General features: G+C 39.9%; 2 protein-coding genes across 2 annotated transcripts; both read right to left on the reverse strand.

Moving 5' to 3' along the window:
• Positions 1 to 3,692: 3,692 nt before the first annotated feature.
• Positions 3,693 to 7,000, reverse strand: LOC145115993 (HNH endonuclease domain-containing protein). Its single transcript, XM_079052359.1, has 3 exons — positions 5,333 to 7,000; positions 5,079 to 5,201; positions 3,693 to 4,053 (listed from the first exon to the last, which is right to left on the reverse strand). Exons 1-3 carry the CDS (start codon positions 5,718 to 5,720, stop codon positions 3,914 to 3,916), a joined length of 651 nt encoding a protein of 216 aa, XP_078908485.1. The 5' UTR covers positions 5,721 to 7,000; the 3' UTR covers positions 3,693 to 3,913.
• Positions 7,001 to 8,681: 1,681 nt separating this feature from the next.
• On the reverse strand, positions 8,682 to 10,252 carry LOC145115994 (eukaryotic translation initiation factor 5A). Its single transcript, XM_079052360.1, has 5 exons — positions 9,995 to 10,252; positions 9,396 to 9,518; positions 9,256 to 9,312; positions 9,090 to 9,164; positions 8,682 to 9,000 (listed from the first exon to the last, which is right to left on the reverse strand). Exons 1-5 carry the CDS (start codon positions 10,115 to 10,117, stop codon positions 8,899 to 8,901), a joined length of 480 nt encoding a protein of 159 aa, XP_078908486.1. The 5' UTR covers positions 10,118 to 10,252; the 3' UTR covers positions 8,682 to 8,898.
• Positions 10,253 to 27,591: the final 17,339 nt, after the last annotated feature.

The following is a 27,591-nucleotide window of genomic DNA, read 5'->3' on the forward strand; positions in this document are numbered from 1 at the left end:
GGCAATAAAGTTATGTTCAATTTTTAATGTTTCAGCAACATTCCTCCAAGATAGTGCTTTCAAACTACTCCCTTCCCGTCCATTAACCGTAACTTCACGTAAACAAGCTTCTAGAAACATTTTATCTACACCTTCAACCTTCCAACTAATCCTATACTTCTTTTCTCCCATTTCTTTGATCAATTCAACAAAAAAATGTATGTTTTAGCAACAAGTTAAGCATTGCAAATACACATTTTCAACAACAATTTAAGCAATATAAAGGCACATTATCAACAATTACTTCAACAAAACAAATGCACAATAGCAAAAGTAATGGATATTTCATGAACATCAAAGAGAAGTAAGAATTCAACAACAAAATGTCAGCATAATACTTATGAAAACATTAGACATAACTTCAAAATAACACCAAAATTCAGCATATAACATGAAAATTCAGCATATAACATCAAAATTCAGCATCAACATTCAGCATCAACATTGAATCAAACATAACATCAAAATTCAGCATCAATATTTGATCATATCCATTGAACACATTCAGATTGGAACATATAACATCACTATCGAGCATATAACATCATAATGGAGCATATAACATCAAAATCTAGCAAAACATCAACTATTAATTTTGATCTAACAAATCAGAAAATTATAGCATAATAAATTCGATTTTTGATTTTCAATTTTGAAGGGAAAGAAGGAACAAACAAGACCAATGAATTCGAGGGCAAAAAAGGAAGAAACAGAAGGAAGAAACCGAACCTGATGCAGTGGGCGGAAGAAAGATTAGAGCTGGAAGACCTTGCGGCGGCGGAGGTTGGCGGCGTTGCTGGCGTCGTCGGTGTGCGGCGTCGTTGGCGTCGTCGGTGGGAGCAGTCGCAGGCGTCGGAACTGGAGGGGAGAAGATGCGATGCAGCAGACGCTATGGGAAGGAAAGAAAGGATGCGGTCGATTTAGGGCAAATAGAACGAACGCGTGTTTCTTTTATTTTTCAGACTTGGTTTAACATCTGAAAAAATAAGAGGTATTTTTAAGTTTAAGAGGTAAAATATAATACGCAAACAAACGCTCTGAATCTGAAATTTAAGACATTGCCTCTTAATTTTGCAATTAAATGGTAAACAAACGACCCTTAGGGTGTTAGGTATTATAAGTTTTTATCCTTGAATTACGTAATTCGACGGCAAGGCATGGTTGACTTGGGCCATGACCCATATCATCATTCTAAAGGGGCAGTTGTTTTGGGTCAAAACTATTTCTTTATGGGCTAAGATTCTCCAGTCACGATTGATCCGGCAAAGGGCTAATGCCTAGCAAGGCGGTTAAAAACCATCAAGGTTAAATCGAAATTAAGTGATTATTCATTCACATTAAAATTTTATTTGAAAAACTCAAGTTCTTCGTACCTAGTTGTAGATTTTGGCATTTTGGATCAAGGTTAAAAAATGAAATTAAGCTCTAAAACCATGAGTCGAAAATTAGTTACCCATACATGTAATTGTTTATTGCTTTAGTGATCATAGTAACAATACCTTGTAAATTGTAATTGTTTATTGTTTTTAACTGTCAGGTGTTACTTTTGTAATTTTGTTGTTTTTAGCATATTTCAACTTTCAAAGTCAGTTGAAAAATTAGTATTGGTTTTTACTTTTGTTTGGTTAATGATTGAAACTTTACAATTGTTTTGTTTAATTTCCAATAGCTTATTGTTTCAATTATTAAAAACCACTTATAGAAGTCATGTTTATGGTTGATTGTTTGGTGCAAAAAGGTAAATTAGGATTTCATATTCATGTTTTTTTTTTTGGAAAGTGGGGTTTCTATGGCTTGGACATCCGTTCAATTTATGGAATTTGTACATTTCATTGTTTTTGGTGAAGTTTGTTTGTATGAATATGTTTTTTTTTTTAAATATAAAGCTTTGTTACAATGATGCTTTCTAAATCTATGTATTGTAATGGTTCGAAGTAGATAAACACCAAAAAATGTAGCCACTATATCGTTTCATCCAGGACATGAAAAAACTATTGGACCGGTCTTGGTAATTCGTCCATCAGTATGAATTTTAGTCCGAACACTTTCATCTTACTAGGCAAAAAACTAAAAATATGTGATGAGATGTTGCATCATAACAAACAAGTTTGCTAGATTTAGGAGTGAAACAACTTGAACTTACAAAAAAAAAAAAAACCTTAATGTTCATAGCACCATTTTTTATAAGTTTGTGTACAAAATATGATGTAAAAATGTTTCATCTCTAATTATATATCATTTTTTTACATCAAAAAGTATCTTCCCAATATATTCTTTTTATATAACTTATATAGATTATATAAAAAGACATTCATTTTTATTAATTAGCTTTTAAAAATATGTATTACATCTTATTTATTACAATAACTTTATAAATTATATTATCACAAAACTATAACAAAATATGCATTGCATCCACTTTAATCAAAAGAGTTATATAAAATTTACCGTGTTTAAATTTTATAAAATATATCGAACTTTTTCAAAGAAAAATTAACAACAAGATTAAATATTATATTTATGATTAATTAATACTAATGAATATATAACATGATATCACAATTAATAATTATTACTTTTAAATTATAACTAGTTAATTAAAAAAATTATAAACATATAAGCCTAAATATCGAGATTTTGGAGGGGGTAAAGTTATCAACTAAAAGTTCTATCGACATTTTGATGTAAATGAATAAAATAACACCAATTTTGGCCTTATATTATTCGTTTACACTAAAGTTGTGTAAGAAATGTTATATGTCCGGACGGAAATTGAGTGAAAATGGTGCACAAAACAAACATATCTAAAGTCTATCACTTTCTGTAAGTGAGATATTAGAATATAGGTTGAACTTCATCTTAAAGTCATTTTTTTCAACAATTGTCATTGGAAAAATCATATGTTTCCAAATATTCAACAATATACCACCATAATAAAAACATACAAAAAGTTGGGAATAACAGTTTGTGAAGGTCGAAAGACAGTTGTTGAATATACAAAAAATTAAAATTTTCCTTAGGTTGTGTTTAGTTGCGGAAAAATAGGCTATTTTCCGAAAAAATTCCAAGAAAAATGAGAATTTTGAAAACGTGTTTAGTTCCTCTATTTTTCTAAATTTTTTCACGGAAAATGAAAATTTCCCGTTTTCTAATCACAAAGAAATTGGAAATTTTTGGAAAACCGATAATCATTGTTATCCATATTTTTCTGATTCCAAAATTTTTCTAAAATATAAACACCTACCCCCCCCCCCCCCCCCCCCACCCACACACACACTCACTCCCACAAACACATCCACATTATACTCTAACATGCTCAAAATACATACAACTGCAAGAAAACAGACCTTAATATTTTTCATGAGTAATCTGAAGAAATTGTTTTTGTCATAATCAGATTTATAATAGAATTTAATAAAATGAGGCATTTTCATTATTCTGAAACATATGTAAATGGTAGCAAAGCTGCAATTGATATCTTTTCCATTGTTGATCTAATATTATCAAGTAAAGCTTCAGAGGTACCTCGATGAACAAACCAAGTTGAAAATGAAGGTTGATGTTGATTGTTCAATGCATAAAATGAGGAACAAAAATAGCCACTATGAGAAGATGTTAGATGTTATGGAAATTGAGAATCCGGGCAAAATATCAAAAGCACAAAGGGTGTATCTGTGATACAAATTTGCAGACAAAACTTATACAACAAAGACCAACAAGAATCATACGATACGATCCGAGTATTTTCATTACATGAATAATGGATTTATGAATATCTTTAGCTCATTTTTTGTTACTTTGAAATAAAGATGGGAATGGGACCCACCCACAAAATAAAAAATAAAAAATAAAAAATAAAAAACAGATGACTGTCTCAAGGCAACGTACAGACAGGTGTATGGTCTTTAGGCTTGTACTTGCCAAGCAATTCATCAATGCTTCTGCAACGACATTGATTCCCCGGACGAATTACATCGCCATAAACCGCCATTTCAATAATGTCCAGCTCCTTTTCTGTAAATACAGTCAGTTAACTTTGTATAAAATAAGCATTTTTTCCTTGGATATTATCTCAACACAGTTCAATTTATGATTGCTACTTTTAGTCGTAATAATCCCTTTATACAAACATCAAATCATAGTATTTCTAGAATTTGAAAACCAACAATATGATTATAGCAAGGTCATAACTATAGTAGTTGTGTAGGGAATCAAAACAAAATTTTTTTGCTTAATATACCCCGTGAATACAATATGGCTAATGCTTCTTGGGAAAACTGAGCATAAAAGATAATTGTTTGCATATGGTGTATGTATGTGTTTTTCAATGAGGTTGTAGGGGCATGCACACAATGCCATTGTAATATATATAGTTTTATTCCAAATATCCAAAAATGAATGTTCTAAAACATAAAAAGGACAACCACAAAAAATTTTATCTTCCCTCTATGTATAGTACAAACATGAAATCTTTTATACAAAGTGGACACATGAACTCTTTTTTTTTTAAACCTGGAAACTGGTTTTCACTTGATGGCATCGCTCAACTTTATAATGATGTGCACTAGGGTAATTAAAAATGATTGGGTACTTAAACCTCTCAAAAGAAGTTTAAGTAGTGACCTAGGTGAAACAAGTGTGAAACTTTGATTATATTTAATGAAAATGTCCCAGTTTGTTAAAATAAAAAAAAAATTAAAAAAAAAATCACAAAATTGGAACAGAATTAAAAGTTGAGTTGTTAAGCCTCTTCAAAAGAAGTTTGAGTGACTTATCCTTATCATCATAATATATCATCTTATCTTGCAAGGTAGGTGCATACACATATAGGAGGAACATTTTTCGAGTTTTGAACACAGTAACCATTAAATATTCAAACTTTGAAGCTCCCTGGACAATACACTAATCAGCTTTCACTCATAGCCCCATTTCAGCATATGAACTATTGATGCATTTATAGGTACACTCTGGAAGTATTGGCTATCATTACTAAAGCTTACAATGGATCCTGTTTTAAATTAATGAGGGAGAAGAAATACCAGTGAAATTGATATCGCAAGAGTAACCACGCAACTGTGTCTTGTCAAGATGATCCTTGTCCGACTTGGTTCTATTTACCCTCGTTTGAAGAATCTGACAATTTTCAACTACCGATTCACCACCTACAAAATCAATCACACAATTTTAGCTTCTACAAATTTTGATAGATTTTCTTCCACAACTCCCTAAGCATCAAAGGCTATGCATCACAAAAGCGGATAAATATTTGAGAAGCTTACAGAGTTGTAAAGACCTTTCGAGAAGGGGATGATGTGATCGTATTCAAAGCAGAGACATCCCTGACAGTTGCCGAAGCGCTTACAGACGACGTTGCCCGCGGCATCTTTACGCCATCGCTCCGGGTGTCGTCCAGGGACAATATCGGCTTTGGCCCAGCACAGTTTTTTGGTCATGGAGTCAAAGAATCTCGGTCTCTCCTCCTTCCCGCTGTTACTATTATCGCCATCGCCACCGCCACGATGACGCTGCGGCGATGAGGGGGCAGGAGAACTAGAGCTCATGTTGCCTCTCTCCGGCCTCTCCTCTATGAAATTGGTGGGGACTGCTGAAGTTGGGATGGAAGGTGTTCGAATAAATGCCCCAAAGAACTCCTTTTCTTTCGAGGGGCAACAATGCATCATTGCATTATGCGGGAACGAGTAAATGACATTTTTGGTCCTTCAGTATAGTTTAGTTTTCCAATTTTGGTCTTCAAATTCTTACAATTGTTATTGTTGGTTCTCATTTTTAAGATTTTTGGTCCATTTTGCTCCTCATTCGGGGTTTTCTTTTATGTATAAGCTTTGTACTTCTCTTGATAAACGCAAACCCAATGTTTCTATGATTTGTACAAATATTTAACTTGTAGATAGATCGGTTTATTTGCCAAAGCATTCAACATCAATTACCAAAAAAAAAAAAAAAGGTTAGAACATCAATCGTTTTAATAATGGCCTTCAATTTTAGCAGTTCAAAACGAAATTGGAACTACCAATTTAATTAAAAAAAAAAGCCCAAGAAAATAAACATTGCTCTCGAAAACACGAGGGAAATGAATCGTAATAAAACCATCACACAATAATTATTTAATTATACTAAGTATACACATTCGAATGGAGTAACATTTATTTACTCAAAATATGATATTCGATTAATATATGACTAGTTTAACCAGAAACTTTATGTAAATGTGCACAAGCATCAAGAAACTTCAAAACAGACTCAACAAGCTCTGCAAATTTACCACACGCTACAGTAGTATCCAAAACTAGCTTCGGCACATCCCCTACATCATAATCGGTGCACCCGTTATATCCCTCCAACAACCTCTCCATATCCCGCCATGTGGCGGGCTTATGCCAACTGCCACCACAACCGTCTTTCCCTCTATTCTCAAGCCGACGACGCCACTCAGTCTCGTCTTTTGGCTTGCACTCGACCACAACAAGCTGAGAGCCGTCAAAAGAATCGGCTAGTTCAACTAGCCGATCCAGATGACTCTTGCGGGAAAGAGGCGAGTCAATGACAACACTCAAGCCAAGACTGAGTTGGGTCTCGACCATTCGCCAAAGTACTTCATAAGAAAGATCATTAAGGAGTTTAGAAACAGTGTGTGACCCCACTTCTGCTTCGATGGCAGAAGTGGAGTCACGTATGTCGTCTTTGTCAAGGAGTGGGCATCTTAGTGATGCGGCTATGAAGCGGGCAAGCGTTGTTTTGCCCGTGCCTGGGTGTCCCTTCATTGCTACTATGACTCTTCTCGGTCGACCTTCTTCGTGTTCCATTGGAGATTAATTTAATTTCTATTGTTATATGGATTCAGTGTACTATTTTCCTTTAGCACGAATAGTTGGGGATTTATAGGGGTGAGGTGAATGTTTTCTTTATAGATAAAATACATTTATTTACTTTTTTTTATTCCATCTTATTTCCCTAGCTTCGGTGAATAAATATCAGAATAATTTATCGTTTTGTTAATCTTCGGATAAGGTGACGAGGTGACAAGAGAATCTTGACGTTTTGTGAAAGGAGTTTGACAAGTGTTGTTAATGATAAGCTTTGCCAGGTCAGAACGATGGTGACAAAGATTAATATGAATATTTACTAAAATGGTCATTGATTTATAGGATATTTTTCACAATAAACCCACAACTATCAATTCTAACACCTTGGTCCTCAATATATTTGAAGTTCGTAATGCACTTGGAAGCTAGTCATCGACGATTGTCAAAGAAATTCACAGGAGTTAAGAACAGAGATAAGCAGATAGACATATCAGGGCCCGGATCTAAAGGACTTGATCGGGTTTTTTTTCTTTGTGTCATGTCTAACTGGTCTGGACAACAGACCTTGAACATGTCGAATATTCATACTACAGCCTTATGTAGGGTTTATGTAACTAATGTAATAAAAACAGGACACCGAGACAACATGACAACTTTAACCATGTGATTATGGGTCTGTTTGGGTATGTCCCTTATTTTAGATTTTTCATATTGTTATCAAATTTTAATACTAATAAATCAAAAGGATGCATTTATATAGCTTTTATGTTATTTATTGTAATTTAAGTATTCAATAGTTGAGATATAACAAGGAAGATTGTCAACAAAATTGGAAGATATCTTTTTGGACCGGTCCTTTTTTGTACCAAGCAAGGACTTATTTGGACCGGGGATCCTAATTCCTAAACAAGGCAATTGATGGCCCCTACATGGCTACAAGCCAGGTCAAGCGTTTTTGGACCAACGTTAACCAGACCGGGATTTTCTAAATGATGCTCTATGTACACGGTGCACCACTGCACCTCCATCCGTAGGAGAGAAAAAGGGGGGCCATAACGGTAATACTTTAGCAACTATATAAAAAATAAAATAAATAAATAAAACCCTAGGGGTTTTATTTAACTTTGTATCTCTACTTCACGGGTTAGGTGTTTTTTGTATCAGCTGTTGGGTGAAAAGAAACAGTTATATAAATTTGAATGCATTAAGTCACTTATCAGATATGCTAAGCTGGTGTTTCTTTGACGTAAAGGCTAAACTAAAAAAGAAACAGCAGGCTAAGCTAGTAGTATTTCTTTTTGAACTGAACGTAGATATATAGGTGTGCTTATCTGACTTTTTATGAATTCAGCCGTCCCTAATTACCCAACTACCCCACTTTTTTTATTTCTCACACCTTTTGAACAATTATTGACGTGGTATTTTATATTTTAATTTAACTTAAAACTCAAACCAAATTCTTCGATTTACTTTAAAAGAGCTACAACCCTGCAGGAAATGCCGAAATGTAAGTTCAGGTTTTAACGCTTATAACTTTTCAAAGTTTTCCAAAGTCATGAGGCATCGGAATTCTTCATAAAACCAGCATCAGCAGCAAGGACTTATATTTGATGACAAATATCATTACTAATTCAGCCATTCTGTTTATTACTTTATCTGCACAGATATTATTACTAATTCAACCACTCTATCTATGCAAGACTTAACGAGGTAAAAATTTCGTTAATTGTTGGATGAAAAGGTGATATGTATCTACAGATAAATTATATTAACGGCAGTTTCTTTTCTAAACCAAATAATCCAAGTAGAAAACCATAATATCAAAATAAAAATTCCTTTTTCAGACCAAATAATCCAAAATAGCAAAAGGAGGTAAAAATACTTTATGTTCATGTACCCAAACATAATAGTCAAACAGTAATACGAAACCCAGGTGGTAGAGTAGATTGCTACTATTATAACAGAAAACATTCTGCTGATAATGCAAGCAACAAGTGTTTATGGATTCATTTATAGACTTAGTAGAAGTAGATTACTATTTTGGGCCGATATCCTTAAGAGCACAGATCTGCTCCTCTCCCATTGCTGACATCACACTCACCACCAAGTCCTTTCCCTCTGCAAATCCATCCTTGATCTACAATGAGTGCAAAAAAACACCTCCTTCAAATCTCCAAAAACATTTATAAATCTATATTAATACAATTGAACATCATAACCACATACCTGAGTCAGGAGAGCATCATCAGTTGGGAGCTTGAGGTCATCTTTAGTGTTGCCATTTTCAGTCAGCAAACTCACCTAACAGATTTTCTTTCTTATCAGTTACTATTACTATTATAACTTGAACAAAAAATACCAATTAACAAAGCTTGAATAGAATGAACCATACAAATCCATCCTCAGAGATATCAATTAGCTGGTAGTCAGTGCGGTTGACATGAGGAACCTGCAAACAGATATATTATTAAAAAAGAGTTAATTTTATAAAAGAGACAAAAGACTGAAAAAAAAAGTGGATTGATTACTCACATCACAGTTATGGGATGAGGGTACAATATCTTCAAGCTTTTTACCATTGAAGATATCAATGGCGACAAAGTGACACTTAGCATGCCCATGCTTCCCAGTCTTGGAGGTAGAAACTTCAACAACCTGTTACAATTTAATGCATCAAACACAAAATTTCTAACAAGATAACATACTCTTAAGAAATCACCATACAGCAATTACCAATCAGTGAACAATTGATACTACCGACACGAACAAAGAGTACAGTTTGGCAAAAGAACAAATTCAATGAAATAGATCTAGGTCAGATAACCTATGGTCAACTCTAATAGCCCTTACTGTAGCTTCTAATGAAAAACTAAATGCTTTGACACGAAATTATCAAAATATCGGAATCATAGCCACTTTCAACCAAAAACTCAATCTGAAATTTCGCAATAATCAGGCGCACATCCAAACATTCCTTAAATCTAACATACACAAAAAGTGAAACCCTAACACTCGAAGTCAAAACCAAATCAACTCAAACCAGATAAAGATATTAACACGGACTAGAGAAAAGGACTCAGCTAAGCGAGATCAGAACATAAAAGATCGAAGCTTATGAGAAATAAGTAAACCTTGCAAGCGCGATTTTTGATGACGATGTGGCCGCCCTTGCGGATAGTACCGGCTTGCTGAGGGTAGGTCTTGGAAGCACCGGCGTCGGCCTTTGATTCAAACTGATGCTCTTCGTCCGACATAGTTTTCCGATCGATCGATGGATTGATTGATTGTTGCGGTTTTTCAATCGAACTGAAGAGCAAGACGCAACGAGACAGAGGCAGAGGCGGAGAGAGGTGAATCAGAGGGGGTTAATTTACATCCAGGGTTTACTCTATTTGTGGGGTTGAGGCCCGGTTCAGCCGTCGGTTCTTTTTAGAAAGCAAAAGATTTCGCTTTCTCATGGTCTTCTGAATTATCTGAAACAATAAACTAAAATTGTAAGTCAAAGCTCAGTGATTTCCCTACCACCACACAACAGATAATTAAACAAATATCGAGTCCACAACCTCCCGGTTGGTTTACCCCTGGCCCACAACCTTACGGTTGGAATGCCCCGGCCCATAACCTTATGGTTGGATTGCCCTGGTCTATTGACTGACAGCACAAAGCAGTAGTCTCAACCCCAACATAACATGTCGACATATAACAAATAACAAGCATACCCAGCAGACAGATAGTCATACAGCTAGTAATCACAGGTAGTACTACAGACCTACCAGTCTAACTCCTATCATCAGCTATCATATACTCATACATATCTAACGCATACTTCATATATCATCGATCAATATATAACAGTTTATCGAACCAATGGGTCGGCCTTGGTACCTTCGACTCGCAAGTACAGTGAGGAAAACTCACCTCTCAGTCTGAAAAAAGATCGATGAACAACACACAGCTCTGAATCTCAACTCAACGGTAACCTAATCATCGGATAATGACCAGTCTCAGTTACAACTCAAAATAACCCAAATACCCTTAAGTCAAACTTGGTTAAACGCTGGTCAAAGTCAAAATCAATTCACACTCAAAAGTCCCGCAATTCAGTAATCACTTCGTGACCCCTAATGGTCACGTTATGACCTAATAAGTCCAAAATAGTCGATGTAACACTCGATTTTGGATTTGCTTCATTATTCGGGGCTGCGGCCCAATCATCAGTTATCATGAGGCTTAAAGCCTTGGGGAAGAAAGGATTTGGCCCTTTTCGGTTGTGGGCATCATGGTTTAAGTGATCCAAGTGTTTGATGGTGTCTTTGGAGGCCAAGGGTATAATCGTAATTTGATAACTCAATCTTTTATGGATTTTGGGTTTTGTTCGGGAAGTTTTAAGGCTTGGTTGTGTTGTTAGAAGCGTAGGGATTCTCGCCACCTTCCGTCGATATAAGGTTCGTGGGAAACGGACTTAAGATGAGGAAGTTATGGCAATTTGAAGATATTGGCAGAAATGGCCCTTAATGGAAAAGGCTTACATTTCAGTCCCATGTGTGTATGGCTAAAGGTACGTGTCTAGGTGAGTACGCCCAACGTAATGAGCAGGGTGCCACAACCTACTTTTTAGGGTTTATGCACTATTTAAACACCTTTATGAGCTCAAGGCTCTTTCATTTCTCAGCCTCCATTGCCTTCTAGCCTCATTTCGGAAACCCTAATCTCATTTTGAGTGTTTGAAAGATCTAAGTGTGCATTTTGGTGTGTTTTTGCTCCTTTTCAAGAAAATGGTGCTTGGTGCTAGCTTGTGGTTCAAAGGAAGACTTTTAGATCCAGACTTTTGGCTTCATTTCCAACTCATTCAAGGTATAAAGTTCGTATATTGACTTCTTCTTATGCTAGTTTGATTTTAGGGTAAGATTAAGGGTTTTTATGGTGTATAAATTCTCCTTGTGAGTTTGAGACACTCTAGGAGCTTGGAGTGATAGATCTTGCCTCTTATGATGTTGTTAATTCATAAAAATGCTTGCTTGATGTTTAAGAATGGTCCATGCATGTTCTAGTTAGATTTGAATGGGTCTTAATGGATTAAGATGGTTGTTGGGTCCCATAGAGTCATGCAAATGCATAAAGGTGTCGACTTTATGCATTAAGAACTTTATTTTAAGGTTCCCTAAAGTTTAGGTGCAAAGGGCTTAAGTGGTTAAGTCAGAAATCGAGTTTTGGATTAAGCCAGGTAACGCCCCGCGTAACTGGCCGTACGCCCAACGTACTGATTTGAAGTCGCGACCAGGGTCATCGAGTACGTCCAGCGTAGCTAAGCGTACGACCTACGTTCAGCATGGGCTGTGGGCTTGTTGTGTCTTTTGGGCCTTGTTGCTTTGGGCTTTTTGGGCCATCTGTGATCGACTGTTGGACTAAGGGAATTATTGGGCTTAGGGTAAGGCCTATATGGAGTTGGGCCCAATTTGGAAAATTGGGCCATTATTGGGCCTTTGTGGATCTTTTGGTTTTGGGCCTTTTGGTTTTTAGGTTTGGGCCTCATTTTGGTTCAAGTTGGGCCAGGGTTAAAATGGTCATTTCACCCCAAGTATGGATTATGAATCATAGTTTGGAACCCAATTGCTAATTGGGTGTTATTTTGGTATTGAAAGCTCTAGGGGTCGAAAGGGAAGCATCTAGGGATTTCTTTCAGTGAGCTTTTGCATTCGAGGTGAGTATCCTCACTGTTCTATGGGTTGAAAGCACCAATTTCGGCCCGTTTGGTTTGTGTATTGTAGGAAGACCCGGGGACAACCCTCGGCAGTTTGTATGAAAGACCAGGAGGCGGCTCCTGGCAACCTGTATTCAAGACTAGAGTCTGAACTCTGGCAATTATTAGTTAAGTAGTTGTAGATTGTATGCTAGTTGTCTTTGTGATGCTTTCATGGAAGACCAGGAGGTGGCTCCTGGCACTTGTCTGTAAGACCCAGGGTTTTGGCCCCCAGCCTGGCAAGGAAGACCACGAGGCGGCTCGTGGCATAATGGCAAGACTATGGTCGGCACATAGCACTTTTATTGATTGATTGGATATGTATGATATGTATGGATCGTTTGATATGTTTGGTATGTGGTATTTGGGGAACTCGCTAAGCTTTGTGCTTATAGTTTATCGTTTATGATTTCAGGTACTTCCGGTTCGAAAGGGAAGGGTCCGGCTTGATCGCAGCGCATACACCCGTGTTTTCCGCAATATGTGATTTTGGGGAAAGAACTCTGATAATTGTTTTATTTTGAAATGCTTTTAAATGTTTGGATAAAGTTACATTAGTGTTTTGATTATAATAAAAATGAAATTTTACCCTTGATTTTCGGGACGTTACAAGTTGGTATCAGAGCATTGATTTGAGGGATTCAGGTATACCCTCGGGTGTACTTGAACTCAAACTGAGGGTTTGGTGAAATTTTTTATAAAATAAACACTTAATTAAAAAAAATCTATCAAAGAAAGGGGTGTGATGCATGCAATCGGCTGCTCAAGTAAGTGGTTCCCATAATACCAATACATGTTTATTACGATATATGATATGAATATGAGAATTGCATGCTAGATTAGGGCTAAGGATCTGCTCATATATGATAGGAGATATGTCTTTATATGCCTGGTTGTATGAGCTTTAGAATTGCATGCTAATATGGATTCCAAGTAAGTGGATAGATAGGCTTGATTAGTGTATGTTGGTTAGATTTTCCGTGCCTGAATGTTGCTTGCTTTGTGCTTTGTGGGACTCTTAGTGATGTGAATTGACTGCTAAGTGAATATGCCAATTCACATGTGGAACAGATTAAATAATCTTAGAGTGATGTATTTGACCCTATTGCGCGACTTTTATTTGAGTCCAACCGTTCTAGGGTTGAGTCTTTTACTCGAAGGATTATCTGATCTCTGCTGCATGTGACTATGTTCATGAGGAAGCTAGTTGACATTGGTGGAAGTCCTTCAACAGTTGAAAGTTGAGTGAGGTTGGGAACCTAGGAGAGCCTAGGATATGCTTCAGTGGGCTTAGTGGTGCGGTTTAGTGAGTTTTGGTGTAACACCCCGTTTATTTATTAGATAAATAAATAATTTAATAAACGAATAGTAGTCCGAAAATAAATAATTATATAGCAAGGTGTTGGTTTCCGAGAGTCAAAGGCTACAATGTTGGAAGTCAGGGGTTAAAGTGTAAAGTTTCAGATTAGATTCGTAAATATCTATGAAGGCAGGGACTAAAAATGTTAACATGGGTGAAGTTTGAGCATTGGACCTTAATTGAAAAGAATTTGTCAAACAAGGGGTGGTTTTGTAAATTCTGGATTAGCTTTGTAAAGATTTTAGAAGATAGAGGCTGTTTTAGTAAAATCCGGATTTAAAATGTAAAGGATTTAATGCTGAGGGTTTATATGGTAAATATACGATCTATTTCGAAATAAATGGGAGCTGGAGGGACCATTTTGGTCATTATGGCAAACTCGTATGAGAGCCGGTATATAAGGGTAAGGGAACCCTAACCCTAAAAGCATCACCCCTCTTGCAGCCGCCGGGTATCCTCCAGCCGCCACCACCCACTGCGTGCATCTTCCGGCCACCGACGGTCTATTTGTCGGACGCCACCGCAGTGTCGATGCCGGACATGTTTGGCCGCCGAATGAACCACCGAGCCGTTGCTGTTAGTCGCGACTGTTGTTCCGAACCACCATGAAGTGCTCCGCTGCTGCCGCCCTTCGACGATGACAAACGAAGAACCACCGAGGACGACTTCCGGGCGGCGTTTCTCCTGCTCCGCCTTCAGCCAACGTCGCCGACGTCGCTAGGGTTGCTGCTCCGCCGCCGCTCCTTCGCCATTGACGCCACGACGTCGCTGCTGGGGTTTCCTGTCGGAGGTTGCGCACCTTCCTCGTCTCCGGGATTCTACTTGCGTTAGTTTTCGGGAGCTGCTGTTAAAGGCCCTATGGTGCTGGTGGGGTTTTTGGTCGAGTGTAACTGTGAAGAACCACCATGGCAACCGGCCATGGTGGTTGCTGCCGCAACTCGTGAGTACGCTACCGCCGCCGGATGCCGCTTGATCTATGGTTGGATCATTTGTGCAAATCAGAACCGTGTAGGAGTATGTGTTTGGTGTTGTGTTCCTGGAGCGTGTGTGTTTGGTTGTTGATCGGAGAAGCTAAAGGAGAAACCGCCATGGTTGCCACCGCCACTCGCCACCGCCGGCCACCGCAAGGTGGCTGTTTGTGCATTTTATTTTTGATATGTTATTTTGAGATAAACATTGTAAAATTGTAATAGTGGCTAGAATAATGAAATGGAACTCAAAACCACCACCTTAGGGTGGTGGCTGCCGCCTCCTGCCGCTACCGGCCGCCGTGTCGGGTGGCAGTGTGCCTTGTTGTATGGTGACTCGTTTGCAGTGTTTGGACAAGGGACATAAACCCTAATGGGCCCAATGAAGCCCTAATTGACATTAAAGCCCAAGCATGTGTCGAATGGGCTTAATGGACCCTAATGGATCTAAGGACTTAGCTAATGGGCCTATTGGGCTAAGATGGGTTGGAAACCCTAATTAGGGTTTGGAAAACCCTAATGCCATGAAACCCTAATTTGGGGTTTATCGGGATCGCATCGGGATTAATTAATGAACTCAAAATATTAATAAATAATCATTTGCAATCAACCTAAGTCAACATTGGACTTAATGGATTAAGTCCTTAATGGATTAGGTCCTTAATGGATTAAGTCCTTAATGGGTTAAGTAGGAAACTTAACCCTAATCATCATTTTATGTGAAACCCTAATTTCACTTGGGTTTATTGTTGGGCCTTTCTATTGGGCCTTGATGATTGGGTTATTAAATAGGCTATCCAAGATCAAGCAAATGGTCTAGAATAATTTAATAGGCCTAGGGTAAGGCCCATGTAAGGGGTTTGGGCCCAATTTGGAAAATTGGGGCATATGTTGGGCTTTGAGCCATAATTGGACTTTTCGGCCTTGGATTGGGCCTTGGGCTTGCATAAAGCCAAGCTTGGGGTAATGTAGTAATTATCCAAAGTATGTACTCATGGTTATGTAGTGGAACCCAATTATTAATTGGGTGTTATTTTGGTGTTGACAGTTCGGGAATATGTCAGCCATCAGCCGGGGTTGAGTCTGCGGGACTTCAGCAGTGTGGGATTGTGTCTACAGGACTTCAGCAGTGTGAGGTGAGTTACCTTCCAGTAGCGGTGGGTCTACGGCCACAATGCCGGCCCACCAGTAGGAGTTGTATGTTAGATGATTGTCTTTGTGATATTCATCTAGGTTTGCTACTATCTGATATGTTTATGTGCTAGCATGATATGTTATATGTGATAGTGGTAGTAGGGGGAGAATAGTCCCCAAGTTCGGTCGTTAGGACCGAAGGGTAGGTCGGGCACCCTAGAATTGCTTGACAGTATGTTTATGCTATGATATTATGTGGTAGTAGTAGGAGGTGAAATAGTCCTCGTTTGTCGGTCGTAAGGACCGACGGGTAAGTCAAGCACCCCAGAATGGCTTGACCTGGGTAGTCAGGTACCCCAGAATTGCCTGGCAGTATATGTGTGTTATATGGTAGTGGTAGGGGGTGAAATAGTCCCCGGTAGTCGGGCGAAATAGACCGACGGGTAAGTCAAGCACCCGAGAATGGCTTGACCTGGGTAAGTCAAGCACCCCAGAATGGCTTGAACTGGGTAAGTCAAGCACCCCAGAATGGCTTGACCTGGGTAGTCAGGCACCCCAGAATTGCCTGACAGTATGTTGTTGTATGGTGTGTGGTATGATGGGGGAACTCACTAAGCTTCGTGCTTACGATTTACAGTTTTGGTTTCAGGTACTCGTTTTCAAAGGAAAGGAGCCGGCTTGATCGCAGCGCATCACACTATGTTTTCCGCACATGAGATCTTTGGGATTACACTCTGATATGGTTTTATGATAATATGTCTTGATTACTGACACTTTGTTTTGACACGAGATACTATTATGAATGTTTTTATACTGATGGTTTTATGTAATAACTTATTTAAAAATGAAGTTTTTGGCCTTGAATTTTGGGATGTTACAAGTTGGTATCAGAGCCTTGGTTTGAGGGATTCGGACACACTCTCGGGTGTGTCTGAACTCAAACTAAGGACTTGGTATGAAAATTTTCAAATGTAAAACCATTTTATAAAAAGGAGTTTGAAAAGAATTTGAAAAGAGAAAAGAACTTTGAAAAGAACAAAGTGTGTGATGCGTGCAATCAACCGAGCTCAAGTAAGTTTTCCCCAAGATACCCATACATGTTATGTTATGGTATGATATGATATGATTATCAGAATTGCATGCTAGATTAGGGCTAAAGATCTAGGAGGATGCCTTATATGCCTATTGTATGTGCTTGTAGACTTGCATGCTAGTACTGATCAGTCAGTAATAGGATAGCCTGTTTAGGTTATGCCTGATTGTATGAGCCTTTGAATTGCATGTGCAGATTCCTGATTAGAGGATAGAATGATTTGATTGGAATATGATGGTTAGATTTTCCATTGTCTGAATGTTGCTTGCTTTTTGCTTTGTGGGACTCTTAGTAATGTGAGCTAACTATTAAGTGAATATGCTAAGTCACATGGGACACAGGCCGGATAATCTCAGAGTGAGAGACTTGACCCTATTGCGCAGCTCTTGTCTGAGTCCAACCGTTCTAGGGATGTGTCTTTTACTCGAAGGATTATCTGATCTCTGTTGCATGTGACTATATTCATGAGGTAGCTAGTTGACATTATTGGGAATCTTTCAGCAGCTGAGGACTGGGTAAGTACGGGAACCTAGGAAAGCCTAGGAAATGTTTTAGTGGGTTAGTAGCGAGGCTCAGTGAGACTTGGGTGTGCCAGTTTGAGGAAGTGACTTGGAGGATTCGGGAGGATTGCTGAGGAAAGTATGGATAGGTGTGGAAGGTAGTATTGGGCCCGTACTACTGAAAGCACAGGATCCATACTTGAATCAGTGAGAGTCTTGGAGAATCTAAGAAGCTTCAGGGAAGAGTTTGTGACCCAGTTTGGGGACAGAGGATGTTCCAGTTGTTGCAGCTTAGCCATTGGCAAGAGAGCTAGTGAGCGTGACAGGGTGTCAGACCCTGAAGGATCTGATTTCCAAGAGTTGCAGATGCGAGATCGATTTGGAGCACCCTGGAAAGAGAGGGTTGTGCCAGGTGTGTATAGTAGAGGGTTCCGGGAAGAGACCCATGACTTCTGATCATCGGGTGAAAGGCCAGCAATGCCGGAGTCAGTGCAGCACGTACAGGAAAGTGCACAAGGGAGTTTGTCGCTCCAAGGGTTTAGGTTGCTACAGGGTAGCTGGGTTGGTCATGTCAGCAAAAGGTGATCAGTATTCCTCCAGATGTTGCGGGTATGTCATCTTCTATTCCTACTAGATGGATGTTGGGATACGTATCACTTTGGGATCGTGAGTGAGTTTGGACAAGTCAAATCTCGGGGCGGTTTTCTGCTAGTGTTTGGGTTATCAAGGATCATATATGCCATCCTGCATGCCAAAAGGTCCTTGATGAACCCACAGAGGGACGTACCTTGCGGAGCGGGTTCCGCGTGTACCGTTATCATTCCGGATCTTTGTCGAGATCTGTGCAGGAGTATTGTTTGGAAGATCCTTGATCAGGGTTAGAGTGATAGTTCTCCAGTGAAGTCAGCGTTCAGGGGTTCTATCATTGTTCAGGTATGGTTGGTAATTGTCTATGGATGAACTTTGGAGTTCAAGGAACTATCGTTGCTAGGACAAAGCTGGTGACACGAAAAGGGTAGTGTTAGTCGTGGGTATTAGATGCATAAGTGGTTGGTCATAGCATGTTCAAGAGAATTGTATTTTCGCATGAGCTGTGTTCGGTTAGAGTTCAGTGGTACTGCAAGATTGGAAGTAGGAACGAGGATTCGTCAGCCAGAGTGAAGATTGAGACCTTCAATTGACAACATGGGAGATGGATTGGGGTGTCAGATTGGACCAGATTTCAAGAGTACTCTTCAAGATTTCAGAGGATGGGCGATATTAAGGTTTGATTGGTGATGGATCGCTAGCACTGGTAAGTACAGGTTATCGTCAGTGGACTATTAGGAAGTAAGAAGGATTGGGAATCCTTCAATTCTCGCGTACAGTGAAGGCTTAGTCGAATATAAGTGGGGGAGAGGCTTTTCGTAAAGTTCTCCGAATGTGAGTTCTGGTTGCGCGAGGTGCAATCTCTTGGGCACCTTGTCAACCAGAAGAGCATTCTGGTTGATTCTGCCAAGATAGAGGTCGTGATGAAGTGGGAGATTCCGAGGTCTCCAACCGAGATTCGGAGTTTCCGGGGTCTAGCGGGTTATTACCAGAGATTTATACGGGGCTTCTCTGAGATTGAGGTTCCTTTGACCCGACTAACCAAGAAGTCGGTGGCCTTTCGCTGGGGGCCTGAGCAGCAGGCAGCCTTCGAGGCTCTCATATCGCGGTTGTGCGAGGCACCGATTCTCACCCTGTCAGAGGGTGTAGATGATTTTGTGGTTTACTGTGACGCCTTGATCATGGGCATGGGTACGGTACTGATACAATGGGGTCGCATGATAGCAGGTTTCGGGAACCAGGTTAGAGTTCCGGTTAGGACTCAAGTTCAGTTGTGTGTTAGGTCGAGTGCGTGTTCGACCCGGTATGGAAAGTGTTGTAAAACTACGGGGGTAGTCGTAGCATTCACTAGCAGTCAGATAGTTTGTAAAGTGTTGTAAGACTACGGGGGTAGCCGTAGCATTCACTAGCAGTCAGATAGTTTGGAAAAGTGTTGTAAGACTACGGGGGTAGCCGTAGCATTCACTAGTGGTCAGTTAGTATGGAAAGTGTTGTAAGACTACGGGGGTAGCCGTAGCATCCACTAGTGGTCTGTTTGTTGGGTTTTGAGAATTCTAACACTCCTATGGTGTACATGCAACCCTATAAACCTTGGATCTATGTTTTCTCTATTATACATGCAAATATTAAATATTCCAAGGTTTCATCCTAACTAGCATATTATGAAGCACCTATACTACAAAGTTCTAGTTAGATGACATACCTTTTGATGTAGCTTGATGTCTTCAAGCTTTAAGAGCTTAGCCCCAATAGTGTGGAAGCCTCAAATGGAATCACAAATCACCAAAACACCTTGGAAGAACTTGAGAGAATATGTATGCACACTAAAATCGGCCCACTCTTATTTTCACACACTTGTGCCAATTTTGTGAGCCAAGGACCCCTTTATATATTATGGAGGATTAGGGTTACATCCATGTAAACCCTAATACCCATGACCTTTCATTTACATAGGATCCATGGGTTAAAAGCTCCATGGACCATCCATGAAAGCTTAGCCCAACCTAAATGAACTTGGCCCATTCCATATATATAAGAGTCCATATTTAATTAGTTCTTTTTGATCACTTAATTAATTCTAAATTAATTCTTGATCAATACTAATTAAATAATATGATTCCATATTAATATATTAGAACTTATAATATATTAATATAAATCATAAATATACTATTCTCAAAAGACTATCCATATAAATTGTGCCGGTGAAGTGCAACCCAAATGGACCATGTCGGGTCGGGAAAGGAACGGGGGTACACACCAGGTTGGTAGATAGCATGAGCGTGTTGTTAGGTCGCGAAAGGAACGGGGGTACACACCAGTTCAGCTGTAGCAGTGAGGATATGGGAATCCACGGATTGGTTTATGGATTTCCCCAGAGGGATTAGACATGGTTAAGCCAGTAATAAGACTGTAGGAACGCCACTACATTTATGAGATCAGGAAAGCAATGGATCGTATGAGGCCCTTGGTGATATAAGTCTACCATCGGTCAGGTAGCAATCACTTTTAGCCTTGGATTTGGTGACGTCAGGATTCGACGCACGAACCTGATCTATTGGATCAGGACGTTGTTAGAGCCTCAGTGACATGATAACTAGTGGCAGCTAATCCAGAGAAGGATTTTGTTCAGAAGTCGTGTGAAACGACTAGGTGGGAGTACTTTTAGCTCAGCGATCGGGCCGGGACCCGAAAATTCAGATGAATTGCGAATGAATTGAGACCAGGAAGGTCTCGATAGATTTTGGGAAGCAGCTATGTATCAGCGTATACAGCTTCAGTCAGTTCAGTGTTCGGGCAGTTTTAGTGTTTGGGCAGTGATAGTATGTGTGTTTTAAGTTGCATATACGCACGGAATAGCTGGTTTATTGGGGAGTGACAAGTCACCCACAGCGGGATTAGCTGAGCCTTGGCTAAGTGTAAGTGATTTGCAGGGATAATTGGGTCTGTGAACCTGTTTTATAGTGAGAACCTAAAGCTATCAGAAGTTGAGTAGCATGTTGAGGGATGAACGAACTGGATTCAATGATAGTGATTCAGTATGAGTGGTCTGTTAGGGATTCAGACCATCCCGAGACAGCAGTTCCCAGACGGAGTAGATGTGATTTTGTTGCAAGGAGTTCATTCATTTCTAGGTTTAGAACCGTATTACTAGAGTGGTTAGCGTGTAAGGAAGGGTAAGGAATGATTTCAAGGACAAAATCTAATTTAAGTGGGGGAGAGTTGTAACACCCCGTTTATTTATTAGATAAATAAATAAATTAATGAACGAATAGTAGTCCTAAAATAAATAATTATATAGCAAGGTGTTGGTTTCCGGGAGCCAAAGGCTACAATGTTGGAAGTCGGGGGTTAAAGTGTAAAGTTTCAGATTAGATTTGTAAATATCTATGAAGGCAGGGACTAAAAATGTTAGCATGGCTGAAGTTTGAGCATTGGACCTTAATTGAAAAGAATTTGTCAAACAAGGGGTGGTTTTGTAAATTCTGGATTAGCTTTGTAAAGATTTTAGAAGATAGAGGCTGTTTTAGTAAAATCCGGATTTAAAATGTAAAGGATTTAATGCTGAGGGTTTATATGGTAAATATACGATCTATTTCGAAATAAATGGGAGCTGGAGGGACCATTTTGGTCATTATGGCAAACTCATATGAGAGCTGGTATATAAGGGTAAGGGAACCCTAACCCTAAAAGCATCACCCCTCTTGCAGCCGCCGGGTATCCTCCAGCCGCCACCACCCATTGCGTGCATCTCCTGGCCACCGACGGTCTAGTTGTCGGACGCACCGCAGTGTCGATGCCGGACATGTTTGGCCACCGAATGAACCACCGAGCCGTTGTTGTTAGTTAACCACCATGAAGTGCGCCGCTGCTGCCGCCCTTCGACGATGACGAACGAAGAACCACCGAGGACGACTTCCGGGTGGCGTTTCTCCTGCTCCGCCTTCAGCCAACGTCACCGACATCGCTAGGGTTGCTGCTCCGCTGCCTCTCCTTCGCCATTGACGCCACGACGTCGCTGCTGGGGTTTCCTGTCGAAGGTTGCGCACCTTCCTCGTCTCCGGGATTCTACTTGCGTTAGTTTTCAGGAGCTGCTGTTAAAGGCACTATGGTGCTGGTAGGGTTTTTGGTCAAGTGTAACTGTGAAGAACCACCATGACAACCGGCCATGGTGGCTGCCGCCGCCACTCGTGAGTATGCTACCGCCGCCGGATGCCGCTTGATCTATGGTTGGATCATTTGTGCAAATCAGAGCCGTGTAGGAGTATGTGTTTTGTGTTGTGTTCCTGGAGCGTGTGTGTTTGGTTGCTGATTGGAGAAGCTAAAGGAGAAACCGCCATGGCCGCCGCCACTCGCCACCGCCGGCCACCGCAAGGTGGCTGTTTGTGCATTTTATTTTTGATATGTTATTTTGAGATAAGCATTGTAAAATTGTAATAGTGGCTAGAATAATGAAATGGAACTCAAAACCACCACCTTAGGGTGGTGGCTGCCGCCTCCTGCTGCCACCGGCCGCCGTGTCCGGTGGCGGTGTGCCTCGTTGTATGGTGACTCGTTTGTGGTGTTTGGACAAGGGACATAAACCCTAATGGGCCCAATGAAGCCCTAATTGACATTAAAGCCCAAGCATGTGTCTAATGGGCTTAATGGACCCTAATGGATCTAAGGACTTAGCTAATGGGCATATTGGGCTAAGATGGGTTGGAAACCCTAATTAGGGTTTGGAAAACCCTAATGCCATGAAACCCTAATTTGGGGTTTATCGGGATCGCATCGGGATTAATTAATGAACTCAAAATATTAATTAATAATCATTTGCAATCAACCTAAGTCAACATTAGACTTAATGGATTAAGTCCTTAATGGATTAGGTCCTTAATGGATTAAGTCCTTAATGGGTTAAGTAGGAAACTTAACCCTAATCATCATTTTATGTGAAACCCTAATTTCACTTGGGTTTATTGTTGGGCCTTTCTATTGGGCCTTGATGATTGGGTTATTAAATGGGCTATCCAAGATCAAGCAAATGGTCTAGAATAATTTAATGGGCCTAGGGTAAGGCCCATGTAAGGGGTTTGGGCCCAATTTGGAAAATTGGGCCATATGTTGGGCTTTGAGCCATAATTGGACTTTTGGGCCTTAGGCTTGCATAAAGCCAAGCTTGGGGTAATGTAGTAATTATCCACAGTATGTACTCATGGTTATGTAGTGGAACCCAATTATTAATTGGGTGTTATTTTGGTGTTGACAGTTCGGGAATCTGTCAGCCAGCAGCTGGGGATGAGTCCGCGGGACTTCAGCAGTGTGGGATTGTGTCTACGGGACTTCAGCAGTGTAAGGTGAGTTATCTTCCTGTAGCGGTGGGTCTACGACCACAATGTCGTCCCACCAGTAGGAGTTGTATGTTAGATGATTGTCTTTGTGATATTCATCTAGGTTTGCTACTACATGATATATTTATGTGCTAGCATGATATGTTATATGTGATAGTGGTAGTAGGGGGAGAATAGTCCCCAAGTTCGGTCGTTAGGACCGAAGGGTAGGTCGGGCACCCCAGAATTGCCTGACAATATGTTTATGCTATGATATTATGTGGTAGTAGTAGGAGGTGAAATAGTCCTCGTATGTCGGTCGTAAGGACCGACGGGTAAGTCAAGCACCCCAGAATGGCTTGACCTGGGTAGTCAGGCACCCCAGAATTGTCTGGAAGTATATGTGTGTTATATGGTAGTGGTAGGGGTGAAATAGTCCCCGGTAGTCGGGCGAAATCGACCGACGAGTAAGTCAAGCACCCCAGAATGGTTTGACCTGGGTAAGTCAAGCACCCCAAAATGGCTTGACCTGGGTAAGTCAAGCACCCCAGAATGGCTTGACCTGGGTAGTCAGGCACCCCAGAATTGCCTGACAGTATGTTATTGTATGGTGTGTGGTATGATGGGGGAACTCACTAAGCTTCGTGCTTACGGTTTACAGTTTTGGTTTCAGGTACTCGTTTTCAAAGGAAAGGAGCCGACTTGATCGCAGCGCATCACACTATGTTTTCCGCACATGAGATCTTTGGGATTACACTCTGATATGGTTTTATGATAATATGTCTTGATTACCGACACTTTGGTTTGACACGAGATACTATTAGGAATGTTTTTATACTGATGGTTTTATGTATTAACTTATTTAAAAATGAAATTTTTGGCCTTGAATTTTGGGATGTTACATTTGGTGCATTGGTTTGAGAAGGTGACTTAGAGGTTTCAGAATGATCCTTGAGGAAGGTATGGATAGGTGTGGAAGGCAGTATTGGGCTCGTACTACTGAAAGCATATGATCCATACTTGAATCATGGAGAGTCTTGGAGAATCTAGGAAGCTTATGGGAGGAGGATTCTTGCGTATGTTTTGATCTTTGGCATGTTGTATTTCAGTTTGGAGATGAGCACTCAGGGAGGTGGTTCTAGTTCTAGTTCTGGTTCTGGTTCGGGTTTCAGCTCAGGTGCAGGTATTGAACCGATTAGCGAGTAGATGCGGGAGTTCATCTCATCGGAGATTTCTCGCGGTATTTCGGAGATCTTGGATGAGTGCTTGTGTAACGCCCGTGTTTCTAAAATAGGCATTAATGATAATGTAATAGTCTAGGTCAACCATTGTAACTCATTTTAAAGAAATGAAAAGGAATTATGTGATTACTATGTGAATTATGTGTTTTATGCTTAATTATTAGGATTTAATTAATTAAGAATAAAAATGAGCGTCGAAAATAAATATTAGATAAAGCCGATATCTATTAAGAAAGTTGCAGTGGTCGTGACAAGGATTCCGGATATATAAAGAATACCGAAATCCGAGTTATAACGAAGAAGTTATGACTTGTCGAAGTTCTGCGACAAAACCGGCATGATGCCGAATGACGTAAAAAGTGAGTTTTTGATAAACTAATTTTTAGCCTTAGTGATCTAAATGAAAGTCGTAGTGTTCGTTAAACCGAGAGTATGCATAAAAAGAACGCCCAAATCTGACTTCGTATGAGGAAGTTATGATTTTTCTAAGTTTCAGCTTAGCAGTAGACAGCTAAAAACTCGAATTTTAGATCGAGTGATTTTTAGCCGACACAACCTAAACGATAATCGAAGGTCTCGTCAATAGTAGTACAACGGTAAAAAGACAGACGAAAACGGACGTCGGATGAAGAAGTTATTAATTTTTAACGGATTTCCTGTCCCGGTCTGTTAAAAATAATAATATTAAAATTAAATTCAAAATTAGCTGACTAAGTCTAAACGAAAGTTGTAGAGCGTAATTTTACCTACGCGTGCATATAAAGAACGTCAAAAACGGAGCTCGTATGCGAAAGTTATGGATTTTAGAAGTTTTGGCACAAAAATCAAGAAAAAACACAAAATCCGAGAAATTTCGCATGGTGAGACTTTGGCCACGTCACCCTCGCTCGTAGCATGCCACGTGTCCGAAATTGCTGAGTCATCCGAGGCCAGCTGGCGAGGCGTGTCGCAACCCTCGGATCCGAAGCGCAGGTCCAATCCGAAGTTGGCGCGTGTCTTCGCGTGTCCGAGCCTCGCACGAGCCATCTGGAGCCTCGCATGCGAGCCACCTGGAGCCACTTGCCCTTCGCTGCAGCTGCCACCTGCCCCCCTCGGTCCGAAGCCTCCCCCTATAAATAGAAGGCTGCGAGCCTTCCCGAGTAATTTTGGAAAATTGCCAATTTTGACCCCTAAACCCATTTTAAGCTATTTCCACTTCCCCCAAAGCCCCGATATCATACCAAACACCCGAAACACGTCCCGAAGTGCCCGAGAAGCCCGAGAAATTTATCTTTTCGATTTTGAAGCCCAACCCTCGCAGAGCCCGGTTTCTCAATAAAACTCCCGGTTTTATTAGAAACAATTGTTTTAGGAAACGAAGTGTTGCCCGATTATCATTAAATTATGTGAGTGTGCAGTCACTTTCATATTACACCTAGATATGAAGTATTTTCTTTAAAATACGTGTTATGTGTAATTATATTAATTGTTTATTTGAGGCGACTGTTGAATAGATGTTTTATACCAGTTTTAAACTGTATATGTATTTTATCTACAAATATATTGGGTAAAACATGGGTAGACAAGCTAGTCGATGTGTGTTAAAATGATGAGAGGCCTCGATGTTGTTATTGTTGTTGTTGTTGTAGTCGTCTAGCGGAGTATAGATGACGTCCACGGACCTTTCTAGACAGTCCAGTGGAACACTAGCAGGTTCACAACTTTTAGGTGTTGGTGAACTATATGTTCATAGTTGTACTCCATCCCCCTCATGGTTGCCTTTAGGACATGTATGGCTGAGGAGTCCCCTTAGCAGTAGTGTCCATCCCGATGATATTCCTTAGGCTAGGTCCCTTGTGATAGGTGTTTAGGGACGTAAAGTGAGGATAAGGGAAATGGGTAATCAGGGTTATTGTTGATTGATGAATCTAATAGATTTATTATTATTGTGGGTTGAAAACCCTATATGCTTACCGGGCTCCCAAGTCTGACCCACTCAGCTTTTTATCTTACAGGTAGTGGACCCCGAGCATAGTCGGATGATGATGAGAGATTTTTGGATTATAGGCCAGTAGTTGTAAATAACTGTTGTAAGGCTTATAATGTCTTGTTTATGCTTTTGATCTGTATCGGAACATGACATCCCGAGGTTTTGATATAAAATGAAATTATATATTTCTTAAAGAAAGGTTTTGATAAACTTTTATCATGTTTTGTTTTGGGAACAAATTCCTCAACATCTTTTAAAAGGATTACTCTGATTTTATTTTAAAATCATAAATTAAATCGGTCTTTTCTGGCCGAGAAATTAGGGGATGTCACAGTTGGTATCAGAGCATTAGTTTAAGCGAACTAAGAATTTGTAGGATTCCTAGACTTAAACTTAGAATGCTAAGTGATGATTGTGAGATGAGTGTCTAGTATATTTTAGACACGAGCACTAGTTTATTTTAGGAAAGATGCCTAAAATGCTTTTATGTGCTAAATGCTATATGTTTGCCATATATGCCATTAATTGTTCGGATCTATGGTCTGTTGCCGACCGGATCTGGAAACCTTATGTGTATAGGTTTCTAAGCGTACGATTACGATATTAGAACTAACATGTAAACGTTTCGGAGTGATAAGGGGAATTTAAATATCTATCATGAATAAAGACCTAAATTCGCGTTATTTGGCATATAGATCAAAATGGCAAGAACTTGAAGTGGAGCTGGAAATGCAAACAGAAACCAACAACCTCAACCCCAAGTGATGGAACAGGTGCCTATAGTAGGAGCTGCACCAGAACCCATCACCATGGCTGGAGTACA

Source organism: Lactuca virosa, chromosome 5 (genome assembly GCF_052849685.1).
Source record: "Lactuca virosa cultivar CGN04683 chromosome 5, Lactuca_virosa_CGN04683_v6, whole genome shotgun sequence".
Classification (NCBI taxonomy): domain Eukaryota; kingdom Viridiplantae; phylum Streptophyta; class Magnoliopsida; order Asterales; family Asteraceae; genus Lactuca; species Lactuca virosa.

Coding starts and splice junctions, on each gene's coding strand:
- LOC145115994 (XM_079052360.1), bottom strand. CDS start 10,117: ATGTCGGACGAAGAGCATCAGTTTGAATCAAAGGCCGACGCCGGTGCT. Junction 9,519..9,994: donor TCAAAAATCGCGCTTGCAAG/GTTTACTTATTT, acceptor AAATTGTAACAG/GTTGTTGAAGTTTCTACCTC. Junction 9,001..9,089: donor ATGATGCTCTCCTGACTCAG/GTATGTGGTTAT, acceptor CACTCATTGTAG/ATCAAGGATGGATTTGCAGA.
- LOC145115993 (XM_079052359.1), bottom strand. CDS start 5,720: ATGATGCATTGTTGCCCCTCGAAAGAAAAGGAGTTCTTTGGGGCATTT. Junction 5,202..5,332: donor CATCATCCCCTTCTCGAAAG/GTCTTTACAACT, acceptor TTGATTTTGTAG/GTGGTGAATCGGTAGTTGAA. Junction 4,054..5,078: donor TTGCGATATCAATTTCACTG/GTATTTCTTCTC, acceptor CTGTATTTACAG/AAAAGGAGCTGGACATTATT.